At 37.3% G+C, this 17,503-nt stretch overlaps 1 protein-coding gene across 1 annotated transcript in view; it reads right to left on the bottom strand.

Annotated features, from left to right (window-relative positions):
- LRRC2 (leucine rich repeat containing 2) overlaps positions 1-17,503 on the bottom strand; it is a 79,325-nt gene that overhangs the window by 4,928 nt on the left and 56,894 nt on the right. Inside the window, exon 6 of the mRNA XM_035310628.1 lies at positions 1,785-1,930. Within this exon, the coding sequence (XP_035166519.1) occupies positions 1,785-1,930 (146 nt within the window). The remainder of the gene's footprint in view (positions 1-1,784; positions 1,931-17,503) is intronic.

Here is a 17,503-nt window from a genome sequence, read left to right as displayed (position 1 = left end):
AAAAAAAAAAAAAAAAAAAAAAAAAAAGAGACCTGGTCATGTGGCTTTCTCAAGTTTTCCCACTGAAATCAATTTAATGACAATGTTTTGTGGGGGAAGGCTTCCTTTTTCTCAATTTCTCCTGGCTTTTCCTAATGCAAAAGTAATTTGTGGCTCAACGTATATTCTGTGGAGTAGAAAGAAAACTACAAGCATAGCAAACCAATGAAACAAGTTTGTCTCATTTGACCAGAATAGTTCATTCTTAAAAAAAAAAAAATGTTGCAGGTTATTGCTAGTCAGGCCTGTATGGTTTGTCTGAATTCAGGGATAGATATTAAGTAGGGCTTCAGTATACAGCCAGCTCATCTTTTTTAATCACAGACCACATAGCAATGATTGACATTCTTTGATAATGCAGGTATTGAAATCATGAGGCTGAATGAGAATATCAGGCTAGCAGGGATAGGAATCCTGACATTCTCTAGTCTTCAGGATGCACTTGATCCCAAGAGCTCTCAAAATTCAGAAACAAAAGTCAAATAAAAAACTGTTTTTTTGTGTGTGTGTCTAACCATGATGCTTTAGTACTGAGATTGACAACTCTATTCTAAATAGTGAAAAAAAAAAAAATGAATATCTTAGAGATAAACAAACATATGCGGGTTACAGGTTATAGGGAAAAAATACTATTAATACTATTAATACTATTAAATAGTATTTTTATATAAATGTAAAATACTATTAATACTTCTGTATTAACGAAATATCTGCTCATACTTGTGGAGTAGGGAGTGGGGGAGGGGAAGGGGAAGAGCTTTTCACTGTTGTAGATAAAATATTTGGATTACTTATATGAAGAATTCAGCCCTGCTCTCAGAGAAATCTCTGATTATAAAATGTCTCAGAGAAGATGTTTTTCCCCAGGCACAAAGAAATTTGAATGATGAATGAGTTTTCTATGAAGTCTCTTCTTCCCCAGGAACCTCTATTCCCAGATCCATAAACAAACCTTTTTTTTCCATTTTTAATAAACTTTAATTAATATGTTTTTTTATATGTTTTTTGTTAACTTATAGATATGTAAGGTTTTTTAAATGAAGTTATGAAGAGATTTTGGAGTGTGTAAATGGGCCCAGGGATAAGAATACTACTTTATCAGGCTAGTAAGTCCCATTAAAGGGCTTGGAAGGACTTTTTTTCTTAAAAAAAAAAAAAAAAAAAAAAAAAAAAAAAAAAAGCTTGGAGAGCCAGGAGAAGAGTATGCATGTATGATTCTGAGTAAGATCTATGTCAAGAGCTGTTGATTATTATTATTTTAATCTTAGCAAGGTATTTCTTCTTTGTTGCCAAAGTTCCTCAGGTTCTTTAAGTTAAATATGCTTTAGTTCATTTTTCCATTCATCCAATCAAACCTCCTAGGTCACTTGAGAGATAGTGCTGGCAACTCCTTATGGTAATTCTCCTTTGCTGGAACTAGGTCACAAGTATGGCCCATGAACTCCCAAATAACATTGTCTGAATATGATGACAAATTATCAAAACTACAGCAGAATATGTTATTAGTTAACTGAACAGTAAAAGATCTGACTGTACAATCTGCTATCAATGAGCTAGAAAATGTAGTTTCTGCTCCCCAACTCAGTCCATCAATAACAATAGCAAAGCTTATGTGCAAAACTAATGCATTTCCTAATGTGATTTTTTCATGTGATTTTTCATTAATGGTGTCCCTTGGAAGGTTATTACTTTCTAGATTTACTTTATAGTTCATAATCATGTCCATGAATTAAAACAAAAACTACCTGTCTATGTCTTCTGGGAGATCTCTCAGGTTGTTGCTGCTAATATCCAACCACTGCAAATTAGACATCCGGAGTACACAAATTGGAATAGAAGGGAACTTGTTTGCTGACACGTCCACAATTGTGACTTGTTTCAGGTTACTTAGCTAGAAAGAAGTGGTGTTTTATTATAGTTACATTTTGCAAATACAAGAAAATGTTTAATTCCTCATTCTCCTTTCTGCCAAAGCACTTAGAAAAATCATAATTGCATAATACTTTACTCAATTTTTTTTTTTACCAGCCTTACATCTCAGTCATTAATTGATATGAAAAACTATTTCAGAAATGACTACTTCAAATGTGTTCATCACTTGTTTAACATCATCATGTTACTGAATGAAATTTTCATTTTGAAAGAAGACATATAGTTTCAGACAACACCAAGACTAGAACTAGACAATGTCTTGATTCCTACATATATTATATGTGAATTAAGCTCCAGAGTCACAAATTACAGTGTTGATAATTAGTAGATGCCAGGTTATCATTCAAAGAAACAAAGACTTTATGACTCCTATCAAAAATACATAGATTGTCCTCTGTTATGCACAAAGAACACGTTCCTAGGGACACTTAAAACATGAAACTGCCAATTTAAGATGAGAAAAATTAGTCCAATGCTTTTCAAAGATCTTTAAAAATACATCTTCCATCCACCAAACTAAATATATAATATGGTGCACTAGAGCTTTTCATCTGAATACTTCTTGAAGGAATTACTTTTGTGTAATAAACCATTAATGTAATGATGGTTAACTACAAATGTAAAATATACCTTTTAAAAGAAATAAATGTTTTAAATAATTCTTTGAGTACTAAATCAATTATTCACAATACCAGCATGAATAAAATCATACATCTAGTTAAATTGAGTCAAAAGAATACAAATGTTAAACAAACAAACAAAAGTACTTTACAGTGGAAATAATGTCTCAAAGCTTCTAGTCATGTCAGCATCACTGCCTAGCCTTTCTGTCGATGCAGAAGAGAGCAGCAGAATACGTCAGTGGTCTTTACCCAAAGAGCTATTTTGTAATGAGGGTGTGGGTGTGGCTGGGTGTGGGGGGGAGCGTGGGGATGGGGGAGGCGTGAGGGGGTGTATTGTACTTCCAAAGTGAAGTAAATGCAACCAAGAGCATAAATAATGGGGAAAAAAAAAAAATAGAAGGTAAGAAAATACATTATGAGTCCTTGAGAAGGGTTTTTGTTATTTTGTTTGTTTTGAATCCCGTCCTGGTTTGTTATATTTGTAAAATTGCCAGAAATTCATCTGTGGTGCTTAGTTTGACTCTTGTCATTTAAAATGGTCACATTGGTGCTGTGATAGAGCCTGTTTTTTTTTTGTTTGTTTGTTTGTGTGTTTTCTTTGCTTGCTTGCTTGCTTTTTAACACATATTGCCTTTCATTGCTGCTAGACCTCCAAATTTGGGAAAATCTTTTCAGGGAAATTTACTGACACTATGATATTAGAAATGACTTCACTGTTATGTTTGCCTTTCAAAAACATAATAGAGGTTAAGAGTGTCTCTGTCCACTATTGCATTAAAACAGCCTTGGTGAGGCATTACCATGGAAATGTCTTGCTCCTGATTTAGAACAGGTAAGCACACATTTTATACTGGCTCTTCTTACTTCCAAACTATTTTGTCATTTTGAGGACTGGTTACTAGCCGTGAACACTCACTCCTCTACTGTAAATTTTCCAGATACTGAATCTTTTTTTTTTCCAAACACAAGAGAACCTCCCTTTGCAGAATATCAGAGTAACTCTTCTGAATAATTCTAAAAAGAAAATGGAGAAAACAATTGGCACCATGTTTACACTGGATTTACTTTGTGTTTTAATATTATTTTAACAATTTAAAATGTGAAGCATTTCAGGTTCTCTGTACTCAGAACAAGCCATCACTAAACAAGAAAAGTAACAAACTCAAACCACCAAGTGGTAGATTATTGTAAAATAAGCTGATCACTGTTCATTCAGGTTCCTAAACACTTTGCTTTCACATTAAGTCATCTATCATGCTGGAACATCTTGTTAACATTAACCATAGGTTAAACAATGTTTCTTCAACAGCAGCATCTGTTTTTGTATGATTTTTTGAAAGTGCTTTACTACATTTAATATAAAAAGAAGCATACATATAGCAGTATTGCTATTTTTTATGAATATTTCTGCCATTTTTCATACACTCTTGAAAATAAATTGTTTTTATACTTCATTGGATCAAAACTCATATTTTTCAGAATTCTGTGCCCCCACAAAACTATACTAACAAAATATAAGGTGACAGGCTCTCTTTATATAAAGTTTAGTTCAGTGTGACACAGAATATATGGAGCCATGATTATGCTGTGTAAGCTGCAAGCCTTTTTCTTTACTTGTACTTGCTCTTTTAAGGTAATATTTAACAAAACCTGTCCATTTTCTATGGTATGTTGAAATCTAATGGAGTTTTTATTTAATCTATTTCTGAAATATTTCCAAAAACCACCTATGATATATGAAGCACTGGAAATTATTGCATCTATGTATTATATTTTCTAAAGACAACTGTGTTTATTTTATTTCATTTTGAAGGACTGATTGATTTTTGCACCTCTTATTTCATTTTCAAACAAGCATGGCCCTCTTATCATTTTTATGTTTGAATTTATTTTTGCTTGATATTGAATTTTGTTATTTTCCTCTGTTATCTGACTTTGAATCAATCAGTATATAGGCTCTATGAACGTTTCATTTTAAAAAATAGCCATACTTGATTATCTATCTAGCTACCTAGACCCCTTTATGTTTAATCGTTGTTGTCATCTTTATTTGACAAACTGCCCCATTTTGCCTATCTTAATAATTTTGTTCATAAAAATAATACAGATAACATCGTAGAAGTCCACTGCTTCTCTTTCTCTCTGACAGTTAAACTTTCAGATGAAAGAAAAGGACACGATGTCCTGGGCTGAACAAGTTATTTGATTAATGGGTGTGTTTTTATTTCTGTTCTGCTTTTTGCCATGAAGGGGATTTGCTGATAAGGTTTATGCAAGTTTATCATGAGTTGCCTTCTGCTTAACATCAACAAATGAAAAGGTGAGAATTCATGTCAAGCCTTACCAAAAAATGCTGCAATTTTCAATTACGTACAAATTACGTACAAAAACAGACACAGCACCCAAGCAAACTCAGTATATGATATGACAAGACATAAAAAGAATTTATACATAAATGTCCATCAATGCACTACCCTGATATTTTCCAGACATTTCACATTCAATGAAGTCAATGGAAAGTTGTACCACTTTAGTAGGATCAGATGACCATGTAATGTTGTCTCCAAAAAGCATAGGCTGGCACTCAGTATCTTGGTAGTGTGGTGAAAGCACTAAAGTACATATAACATGTGGTATGAAGTGTATGTTTTCCCACTTGAATCTCAAGCATTCAAATCAAATACCCAGGTTTTCTTACACAAAGCAGTAGGTATAACCTATTCTATAATCTCATTGGTATTCCTGAAGAAAAGTAGTGAATAAGAAACTCTGTATAAGGCTGTCTATAAAGCCAAAAAAAAAAAAAAAAAAAAAAAAATTCATTACTGTGGCCCAGTTCAACATCAGGCTTCCAATCAGACTCGTGAACCTGAGGAGGTGTAACTAACCAGTCACCCTTTCCCCATAGTAACAGGGTGCTCATTCACATGTTTTTTTGTGATAAGGTCACTCCTGAGCTTCCTCTACTCTAGGCTGAACAATCCCAGCTCCCTCAGCTGCTCCTTGTAAGATTTGTTCTCCAGACCCCTCACCAGCTTCATTGTCCTTCTCCGGACTTGCTCGAGCACCTTGATGTCCTTCTTGTAGTGAGGGGCCCAAAACCAAACACAGTACTTTAGTTGTGGCCTCACCAGAGCTGAGTACAGGGTGATAATCAGTTCCCTGGACCTGCTGGCCACACTGCTTCTTATACAAGCCAGGATGCTGTTGGCCTTCTTGGCCACCTGAGCACACTGCTGGCTCATATTCAGCCAACTATCAACCAATACTCCCAGGTCCTTCTCTGCTAGGCAGCTTTCTAACCACACATCTCCCAGCCTGTAGCTCTGCTTGGGGTTGTTGCGCCCCAGGAGCAGGACCTGGCACTTGGCCTTGTTGAACTTCATACAGTTGGCCTCAGCGCATCAGTCCAGCATCTCCAGATCCTCCTGCAGAGCCTTCCTACCCTTGAGCAGATCGACACACGCACCTAACTTGGTGTTGTCTGCAAACTTGCTGAGGGTGCACTCGATCCCCTCATCCAGATCATCAATAAAGATATTAAAGAGAACTGGTCCCAGTACTGAGCCCTGGGGGACTCCACTAGTGACTGGCCTCCAGCTGGATTGAACTCCATTCAGCATGACTCTTTGGGCCCAGCTACTCAGCCAGTTTCTGACCCAACTAAGTGTACATCAGTTCAAGCCAAGAGCAGCCAGTTTCTTGAGGAGAATGCTATGGGAAATGATGTCAAAAGCCTTACTGAAGTCAAGGTAGACCAAATCCACAGATTTTCCCTCATCCACCTGGCATGTCACTTTGTCATAGAAGGAGATCAGGTTTGTCAAGCAGGACTTGCCTTTCATAAACCCATGCTGACTGGGCCTGATTGCCTGCTTGCCCTGCATGTGCCATGTGATGACACTCAGGATAATCTGCTCCATGAGCTTCCCTGGCACTGAGGTCAAACTAACAGGCCTATAGTTTCCCAGGTCAACCCTCCGGCCCTTCTTGTAGATGGGCATCACATTTGCTAGCCACCAGTAGACTGGGACCTCCCCCAATAGCCAGGACTGCTGATAAATGATGGAGAGTGGCTTGGCCAGCTCTTTTGCCATTTCTCGCAGTACCCTTGGGTGGATCCCATTTGGCCCCATTGACTTGCGTAAATCCAAGTGCTGTAGCAGGTCGCCAACCATTTCCTCGTGGATTGTGAGGACCACAACCTGCTCCAACACCCCCTTCCACAAGCTCAGGGAACTGGGTATACAGATAACACCTGGTCTTGCCGTTAAAGACTGAGGCAAAGAAGGCATTAAGTACCTCAGCCTTTTCCTCATCTCTAGTTACTAATTTTCCCCCCACATCCAGTAAAGGACGGAGATTCTCCTTAGTCCTCCTTTTTGTGTTAATGTATTTATAAAAACATTTTTTATCTTTAAGAGCAGTAGCCAGATTGTGCTCCGGATGAGTTTTGGCCTTTCTAATTTTGTCCCTACACATCCTTAAAACACCCTTATAATCCTTCTAAGTGGCCTGCCCTCTTTTACAAGGATCATAAACCCTATAAAACCTTTATTTTTTTTTTTATTATTTTTTTTATTTTTTTTGTGTGTGTGTGTGTGTGTGTTCATTCACATGTTTTTTTGACAAAACCTGCTGAAGCATAAAAATGCATGACTTCGAACAGCATTTACTTGCCGGGGAGGAGCTCTGTGGAGAGGGATCTGGGGGTTCTGGTGGACAACAGGTTGGCCATGAGCCAGCAAAGAGCCCTCGTGGCCAAGAATGCCAATGGGATCCTGACACGCATTAAAAGGATCATGGGCAGCAGGTCAAGGGAGATGATCCTCCCCCTCTACTCTGCCCTACAGGCCTCATCTGGAGTACTGTGTCCAGTTCTGGGCTCCCTGGTACAAAAAAGACTGGGATCTCCTGGAAAGAGTCCAGTGGAGGGCCACAGAAATGATGCAGGGCCTGGAGCACGTCCCCTCTGAGGAAAGGCTGAGAGACACCAGTTCGTTCAGCCATGAGAAAAGAAGACTGAGAGGGAATCTTATCGATGTTTATCAATTCCTTAAGTGTGGGAGACAGAGGGATTTGGTCAACCTCTGTTCAATGGTTTGTGGGGACAGGACAAGGGGCAATGGCCAAAAAATGGATCACAGGAAGTTCCATACCAACATGCAAAAGAACTTCATGGTGAGGGTGACAGAGCACTGGAACAGGCTGCCCAGGGTGGTTGTGGAGTCTCCTTCTCTGGAGATATTCAAGGCCTGTCTGGATGCCTACCTGGGCAACCTGCTCCAGGGAAACTGCTTTGGCAGGGGGGTTGGGCCCAATGATCTCTTGAGGTCCCTTCCAGTCCCAGCTGTGATTCTGTGATTTCATTTGGTAGTAACATGGAAAACTAAGTCCAAAAAATATATGTGGAAAGAAGTTTTCACCTAAATGTCATTATTCTGATCTTGCAATGCTAAAATGCTAAAACTTTTACAAAGTTAATCTACAAACAGATGTTGTCATTCTGATACCAAACTGTATACTTGGAAAATTAACATTATCCCCTTTCATCTTTGCAACATTACCATCATTCAAATACCTAATCTTTCCAGTCTAATAGAGTAATTATAACTGTGATGAACTCAGCATAGAAAGGTCATAGAAAGGGACTTTGCTGTTTATTAGAAGTTTTTTATGTACACAAACCTTTCAACAGGTTTGCAAAGAATGAGAAAGCAGGCTGCGTATACAATATTCACAACAATATCACGTATCAGTCATTCACAGGTGACTGAAGAACCACACAGAAATAAGACCAGGACTGTTCTTCACACAGTTAAAAGTTGCTGAGAATGTGGATCATGTGTTTAAATTTAAGTACAGAAGTTGCTTCAAACCAATATGAGTCATATACGTGAAAATAAGTAACATATTAATGATTTTTTGGACTGGGTCATAATAAGTCCTGTGTCTCAAAAAATAAATTTAAGTTGATTAGAGATACGTTAAATCTTTATAGTATTATTACTGCAGCCACACACAGTCTGCATACCTTATTGCATTTTGCAATCATAAAGTCATCTCATCTTCAAATCTCCAAACCTTGTAAATTGAGAACATTAGAAAGGAAAACTAGGCTTCAAATTCAATTACAGGTTTCTCATCAACCTATATGGACCTACCAGCTCACTTTGGGTGCATACTCTCTCTATGTTTTAATTAAAAAATTTAGAAAAGCAAGAAGAGCAACGTCAGTAACAGATGGTCACTAACTGACCTCTCCAAAATGCTCGGAGAGGAAGTGTCTATTGGATATAACAAAAGATATATTTAAAGATATATTCTGTTCTTTCACCAAGAGATGGCAAAATGAATTCATTTCCACAACAGAACAGAGACAAAGCTAAAAGCACATTTCCTCTTCAATAAGCAACAGCAATTGAAGAAACATTATTCAAATGCCAACGTTTTAATTCTGATTCAAACATACACAATACGGTCATGATAATACACTGTAGCCTGTGAAGATACATTGTGATTTAAAAATCAAAGAAAAATACAAACAAACAAAAAAAACTATATTAATTTATGATGATTCTGAAATGATTCTGAAATCCAGAGGGAATCACTGTTTGCCAAAGGGGTGAAACCAAAAGGGAAAGCAGGCAGAAGAGAAGGAAATTTTTTTTTATAGATACTGAGAAAAAGATATATGTATTATTAACAAATATGGCAAAGAAGAGTTAGAAAACACTGGTTGATCTCTTTGTTCTGCATTAATAAAACAGTAATCGCTCACTTGGAAAATATATATATATATTGTATTTGAAAAGATAATGGAAGAGAATCACATAATGTCATAATATTGACAGAAGCAAAATAAATAACAAGAAAAATAATGCAGGAAAAACATTGAAGAGAAACTGAAAAAGTGATCCTATGCCTCTAAACCATCACAGTAGCAACATCTGGATGATTGATGTTGATGAGATCATTTCACCTTATGTATATTGGTGCTGGGCAATGACAAGAGCATTCTGCACGAGAGTGAATATATGCAGCCTGATAAACTTGGCAGCAAGAGTTTTACAGAATGTCAGCAAGAAATCAGCTTGCCTACAAATGTAGATGGTAAATTGAATATTAAAGAAGGGAAACCATGCTCTCCTCAGCAGCAGAGGTCAGAAGATTTCTGATCTGTCAGCTGTCTCCAATGATAGCAGGAATAAAACACTCCCCTTTTTTAGTATTTTATTTTTTACCCAGCAACTGGCTACTAAGCAGGAGAACCCTGCAAGTTGGAACTGGATTTAGATGTTCTTGAAGCAGGAGTTCCATAATGAAAATGCCCAAATTCAGGAAAGTCACAACACAGATAATTCTGTTTTGCACACTATAACATATCTGGTTTGGAATTAGGCCTTGTCTAGTTGAGCAAACTGTTTCAAAATGTCTATCATCAAAATTCTTTTAATGCTACAGACAGTACATATGCATGACCCTGACAGTGCATAAACCTACAGCTGAGAACACTGCCAAGAATTGTATATGACAATTTGGTTTGCCAGGAATATAGCTAAATTTCTCTCCCTCCTCTCTATTCCTCTCTCACAGTGTTGTTAGATACGTGCTTGAATATATATATTAATCTAACAGGAAAAGTTTTGAGTTCATCTCTTCCCAAGGGATTCTTTTCTTTCTATATATTACCAAGATTTCTTGGAGGGCTTATGTCTTGCCCTGGTAAAAACACATAAGAAAAATGGAAAGATTGCTATTAGTAGAAAAAGCACTGAGTAGAGGGTCTTTTCCTGACCTGGACAATCGAGGCTGTCCAGATTTTGTCCAAGTACCCATCTGGAAGGTATTAGATTATTATTGTTGTTACTGTATCTGACAATAACGATTTGACTGAATACTTATTCGCATACTTATTTATAAAAGCTTATAATGAAGCTGGGCTTCACAACTCCTTTTACAGGGAGAATTCTCCTGACCTGGAATTTGCAGAGACCTATCACAGGCACTGAGCACACTGCAGCCATCCAGTAACACCATTCATCTACATATACTTTGGTAGTGCCCCACAGCAGAGGAAATAGCAAACCTACAAACCTCATCTGTGTTTTACTAGAAATTTGTTTTAGGATTCAGAGAGAGAGAAAGAGAGGGAGAGAGAGGGAGAGAGGCAGAGAGAGAGAAAAAAAATCTATATAAAGCTTATGTAATAATGAAGTACTGAGTGAAATTGTATTTTATATATATATATACATATATTATACACACACACACACATATATAGGGGTGCTTAGAAAATATTTGGCCATGTCCAGTGTAACCAAGAATCACCTATTATTCAGCCAGGCTTCTATGCCTAAATTAAGCCAGAGCTCTTACATCAAGTCAGAATACCTCAGGAAGAGGCAGGCAAAAATAAAATGGGAGGCTTGCTATATAATGCTCTCTGGATTCCTAAATTTTGTCCCATGTCTGATAAAGGGAAATGATGTCTAATAAAATCAGTCATCTGGCTTGTATAATTACTAAGAAATCAAGTTCTTTAGAAACAAGTTTCATACAAATGTAAAAATATTAGTTCAGATACATTTTGTACTCCTCTTTCCATGCCCTATATCAAAATAAGCAGCTTCCAAACAAGTGTTTCACTACCCAGTCCCCTTCAGATTGCATCCAAGTAACTTATCTTTCTTAGCTACACGTTGCTGTTGAGACATGTACTCCCATACTAATTTTTAGTAACAAACAACAAGGAAAAATCTGCATATTTGTGTATGCCTTGCAAAATGATAGATAATATCTTCTGTGAACATGACATTCCAGAAATATCTATATAATGCTTTGAGCATATAAAACATGAAGAAAACAAACGGTGACTATTGAACAATAACAATTATTAAGAGGATGCTTCTAAAAACATCAAGATTTTCACAACTGCAAATAAAATCTGATACAGAGGGGATGTCCAAGCTCATACAAGGACAGTGAACTACACAAATTTCTCACCCTTACTGAAATGTGGGAATATATGGAAAGGTGAAAAACATAACTGCATATAGCTCAGCAAAAATCTTTTGTTCAACATGAACTAATGGTCAAAAATAAATAAATACATACATACATAAATAAATAGTTGGGTATATACGCAAATGTGAGATACAATAGTTAACTCCAAAATTGAAGAGGTCCAGACTGGAGGCAGTGTGGGCTACAGTGACCATGCCCTGGCTGAGTTTGGGATCTTGAGGAATACGGGCCTGAACTTGAGGAACCTGGGCCTGAACTTCCAAAGAGCAAACTTCAAGCTATTTAAAGACCTAGTGGATGAGATCCCCTGTGTCCTTAAGCACAAAGGAGCTGAGCAGAGCTGGCAACTCTTTAAGGATGTTTTCCTTAGAAAACAAGGACTCTCCATCCCCTGCATAACAAAGTTGGCAGGGAGGGCAAACAACTGGGATGGCTGAGCAAGGACCTGTTGGTCAAACTAAAGTGCAAGAAGGATACACACGGGCAGTGGAAGCAGGGACATGTGGCCTGGGAAGAGTACAGAAATGCTGTCCACATGTGCAGGGATGGGATCAGGAAAGCCAAGGCACAGATAGAACTGAGTGTGGCAAGGGGTGCGAAGAATAACAGGAAGGGATTCTGTAGGTACATTGCTCGGAAAGGAAAGGCCAAGGAGAGTGTTTCCCCTCTGATGGATGACAAGAGCAAACTGGTGACAGCAGACATGGAGAAGGCTGAGGTACTCAACAACTTCTTTGCCTCAGCCTTCACTGCCAGTCTCAGGCTTCCCACATCTCTTGCTTTCCTGAACCCGTAGATGGGGGCTGTGGGAGCAAAGTCCCTCCCACTGGAAGTGAGTAGCAGGTTCAAGACTGCCTGATGAAACCAAGCAGGTACAAGTCTATGGGGCTCATAACCTGAAATTCATGGCGCTTTGCATTGCTGTTCAAAAGCATGACAGAAGCTTGGGTTTGAGAGTAATCATCTCTTCAATAAGAAAACCAGGAATCACTGAGCAACACCCACACCTGAATTGCTTTGTGCCTCCAACATCACTTCTGCTTTATGCTAGGTGCAATTCTACATTCTTTTGTCCAGCACTAGGAGAACAGAGATCCTATCTGAATGAGCCTTACACAAGACAAGAAAAAATAAGGTAATATCTGCTTTCAACTGATAGTGCTGGTTCTTGTGTTTATACCTTTCCTACTAATCAATGACAAGGAATTAAAATCACAGTCAGTCTTATTAAGTGTTGTTTACAGCTGTGAAGAGTTGATCAATCATGTAACTACCTATAATTAGTTAACAGCTGATAGGAATGTATTCAGTAATAAATTAGATACATTAAGTTCAGTTAGACTCTTCAAACGTATTCTTCTCACAGAATAAATAATTATTATCAGCAGTTGTATTTCACAGAATAACATGTTATTCTTCCATTTTGCCTACAACCCTCTTCTGTTTCTCATCAATCCATTTCTGTAGACACCAGAGACAACAACCCCATGTTTTCTTTAAGTTATGTAAATGAGTGAGTGGTATGCATTTATACCATCTCCTGTGCTGTTTCTTTTTAGTAGTTATGTAACATCTGCCTCAGATTAAACGTGTTGACGAATGGAAAGCATACACACTGGGATTCTGAAAACCTTTAATGCTATTAGGTTCAATGAGATTTTGAACTGTTTAGAGAAAGCAGAGTTGGAACAACACCAAATATGGTTTCCTACCACACAATTATTTTATCATTTGACTCACACTTTTTGAAACATTACAGCCATGTTTTAGTGCTCTCTTATGCCCTGTTGTTCATTCTTAAGTCTTCTCTTATGTTGTAAAACTAATTCTGTCATGCCCTATTTTTTTTTTATAAGTGATATTACTTTTATTGAACTCATGTAAAAGTTAAAGGAAAGGTCACTGGCACCACAGCATGGAGGTAGGCATGGATCAGTGCTCTAATGAAGGGGACTGTTATTATTAGCTGCTGACTAGCTCCAAGAGTGCAGTGCTTTTGAAGTGCTATATTAATTAGAAGACTTTGGAAGCACAGTGTCAAGAACAGGATCAACTGACACACTTTCCTGTGCCTAACTGCATAATCCTGTTTCCTAACATAGATCCATGCCCTTCTTTAGCCCCTTGTCTATTAAAATATTTGTGAGAGTTTCTGCAACTGTAAGGTCTCCACGAATATCCTCTGACACCTAACACCTTTGCACCTGCTCTTTTGGGTTTCACACGCCTCCTGCTGATGTTTGATGTTACATCTTACACCAGTTCCATAAAGCAGCTGTTGGTTTAGATGGACTGACAGGACTTTGGCCAGCCATGACAGAAAGCCACTTGTCATGAGCATTAAGCAAATTTGAAAAGAATACCAGCACTGAGTAAAGAAAGGCAAGATAAAATTCTTTCTAACAGAAATGTACACAAGTTGAGCAACTGGTAAATCTTTTCTGAGACTGTGGAACATATGCATAAAAATGCCAGTCTGAACAAAATCAACAGAACTTTTGCCAATGATTCAAAAGAAGAAGAATTTCACCAGAGTTTGGCTCACTGCTATTGGTTTTGTTGTCCATAAGTTTGTGCCCAGCACACTGGGCATGAACCTACGGACAACAGTTTCACAGTAGCAAGTTGAGCTCTTTATTACAACACTCTTCTCTAGTTTATGGTCCTGAAAAAGCACATGGATAAAATTCAATTTTTACCATATCCAACACATGACTTCTTTGTAAATTTCTAGAAATGTTACACAGGATTTTACAGGTTCTCTATCTACCTGTTGAATGAAGCAGGAAGGAGAAAAGGGTGATGATGAGTAGTGCCTGACTACATAGTGAAGCTCCTGGGAACTGTTCCGTACTTCCCACTGATTGAGATTTTCATTATATAATTTTTACACACACACACAATAATAATAATAATAATTTAAAAAGGTAATAGAAAAAAAAGGTTTAGAGGTTTAAAGTTTTGAAGAATTACATCTTGTTAAAACAACCTGTCATTTTACATCTCTATTGATACTCCTGGTGTTCTGCCTGCATAAGCAGCCCATGGCTTTGGGAGGTGTGAGCCATGGATCACAGAGACAAGTTACAGAGAAATGCCCAGTGTTCAGTGATTTGAAGTCTTCCCACACTTCCATAGAACTTGTGTCTCTGCTCTTCTAGCTAAATATTTTCCTTTGCTGAATAGAATTGGTCAGAGAAACTGAATCTGACCAAAAGAAATTGAAATCTCTCCAGACTTTAAAACTTAGTTTGAAGATATCTTTTGAAATTGTATGAATGTACAAAAAGTTCTTTATGTACTTTCTGGATGTTAGCACTTAATGAAGCACTAACCACATCAGCTGTTTTTATTGATTTTTTTTTGGTTTTGGTTTTGTTATTTCTAACAACCTTTACTTTAACCACTTTATAGGGTCACACATGCTAGCACTGTTGAAAGATTCAAGATAGAATAATGAAAAGTGATTTTTTTTCAGGTAAATAAAACAGTGATACTGCACCAGCTACAGCTCCTGTAACTCTGAATATTTTGAAAGCTCCTGGAGTCTGTACTCATTTATATCAGGACTGAAATCTACTATGCATCAGAAACATACACACACACATGCTTATTTGATCTGTTGAAAACACAGTGTGCTAAAACAGCCAGAAAGCATAACCTTGCCATTTCTCTGAACTTGAAAGATCAGTTTATACAGGATTGACATGGAAACACAGGCATACATATATACATTTACTCTTTCTTTGACAAAATATTCCTGTGACATTATGTCTTATTCCTTTATTTTGCACTACCTAGACCTCACAGGGGAGACAGAAAGCATTTCAGGTTGCTTGGTAGGTCTTCTGAGAAGTGGTAGTGAACACGGTTCAAAGCAGAATAATTTTGCAGATGCCCTTTTTAATTGATTTTGAATATGGCAACACCTATCTGAAACATTTTTGACATGTTGCTGGTTGACTTGACTGTCCTATCTGTGGACAGCATGTGCCAGATGGTAAAAATGGAGAAAATGTGAATTTCCTCATTTTCTCTCGCTTATTAAAATTCCCCCATGTCATACTCTTGACTTTATTAACAAAAAAGTTACAGTATGGATAAATTGGGCCTTCAACACAACAAAGGTGTCTCTGGAGTATCAGAACAAAGCATTTATTGTGTCATGTACAGGAAACATTAATGGCGTGATTCAGTAAATAACTGTAGACAACAACAATTTCTTAAGAAAGCACCCGTCAAAATGAGGCCAGAACAGGTGTTTGTTTGTTTCTTTGTTTTAAAAACTTATAGCAAAAATCACATGCAATTTATAATACTGTCTTTACTCCTTGAAAAAAAATTACTTACATAACATATATGAAAACAGCAATATGAAATATATTCAACTATTAAAATGCTAACATCTTACTAATTATTAAGTAGGTACAAGAAATTAGAAACCAGTGCATCTGTCCTCCTTTCTCTGCAGCTACAGAGCATGATGCCCAGTGTAATCCCACTTTAGTAGGAGAGGATAGGACAAGATATAGGCCATGCCTCACTAGAACATCTTAGCTAGAGAAAAATATTCACTTCCAAAAAAGAATTTTATAAGCTATGTATCTAAGGGAAGACTGTCCTTAAACTTCATAAAGTATCTTCCCATTCTAAGCTCTCTAAGGGCTAGAAATAACTTTTACAAACTGGCTGTGTAAATGTAACACCATGTAGGTTGCCTTTTGTAATATTTATATTTGATTTCAGTTCATATTTTCATTCTTCTCCAGAGTACTTCATTATTACATAAGCTTTATATAGAATAGATTTTTTTTCTCTCTCTCTGCCTCTCTCCCTCTCTCTCCCTCTCTTTCTCTCTCTCTGAATCCTAAAACAAATTTCTAGTAAAACACAGATGAGGTTTGTAGGTTTGCTATTTCCTCTGCTGTGGGGCACTACCAAAGTATATGTAGATGAATGGTGTTACTGGATGGCTGCAGTGTGCTCAGTGCCTGTGATAGGTCTCTGCAAATTCCAGGTCAGGAGAATTCTCCCTGTAAAAGGAGTTGTGAAGCCCAGCTTCATTATAAGCTTTTATAAATAAGTATGCGAATAAGTATTCAGTCAAATCGTTATTGTCAGATACAGTAACAACAATAATAATCTAATACCTTCCAGATGGGTACTTGGACAAAATCTGGACAGCCTCGATTGTCCAGGTCAGGAAAAGACCCTCTACTCAGTGCTTTTTCTACTAATAGCAATCTTTCCATTTTTCTTATGTGTTTTTACCAGGGCAAGACATAAGCCCTCCAAGAAATCTTGGTAATATATAGAAAGAAAAGAATCCCTTGGGAAGAGATGAACTCAAAACTTTTCCTGTTAGATTAATATATATATTCAAGCACGTATCTAACAACACTGTGAGAGAGGAATAGAGAGGAGGGAGAGAAATTTAGCTATATTCCTGGCAAACCAAATTGTCATATACAATTCTTGGCAGTGTTCTCAGCTGTAGGTTTATGCACTGTCAGGGTCATGCATATGTACTGTCTGTAGCATTAAAAGAATTTTGATGATAGACATTTTGAAACAGTTTGCTCAACTAGACAAGGCCTAATTCCAAACCAGATATGTTATAGTGTGCAAAACAGAATTATCTGTGTTGTGACTTTCCTGAATTTGGGCATTTTCATTATGGAACTCCTGCTTCAAGAACATCTAAATCCAGTTCCAACTTGCAGGGTTCTCCTGCTTAGTAGCCAGTTGCTGGGTAAAAAATAAAATACTAAAAAAGGGGAGTGTTTTATTCCTGCTATCATTGGAGACAGCTGACAGATCAGAAATCTTCTGACCTCTGCTGCTGAGGAGAGCATGGTTTCCCTTCTTTAATATTCAATTTA

This window comes from Oxyura jamaicensis, chromosome Z (genome assembly GCF_011077185.1).
Source record: "Oxyura jamaicensis isolate SHBP4307 breed ruddy duck chromosome Z, BPBGC_Ojam_1.0, whole genome shotgun sequence".
Taxonomy (NCBI): Eukaryota; Metazoa; Chordata; class Aves; order Anseriformes; family Anatidae; genus Oxyura; species Oxyura jamaicensis.
The sequence above is the reverse complement of the archived record's forward strand: the minus strand, read 5'-3'. Positions and strand labels throughout refer to the sequence as shown.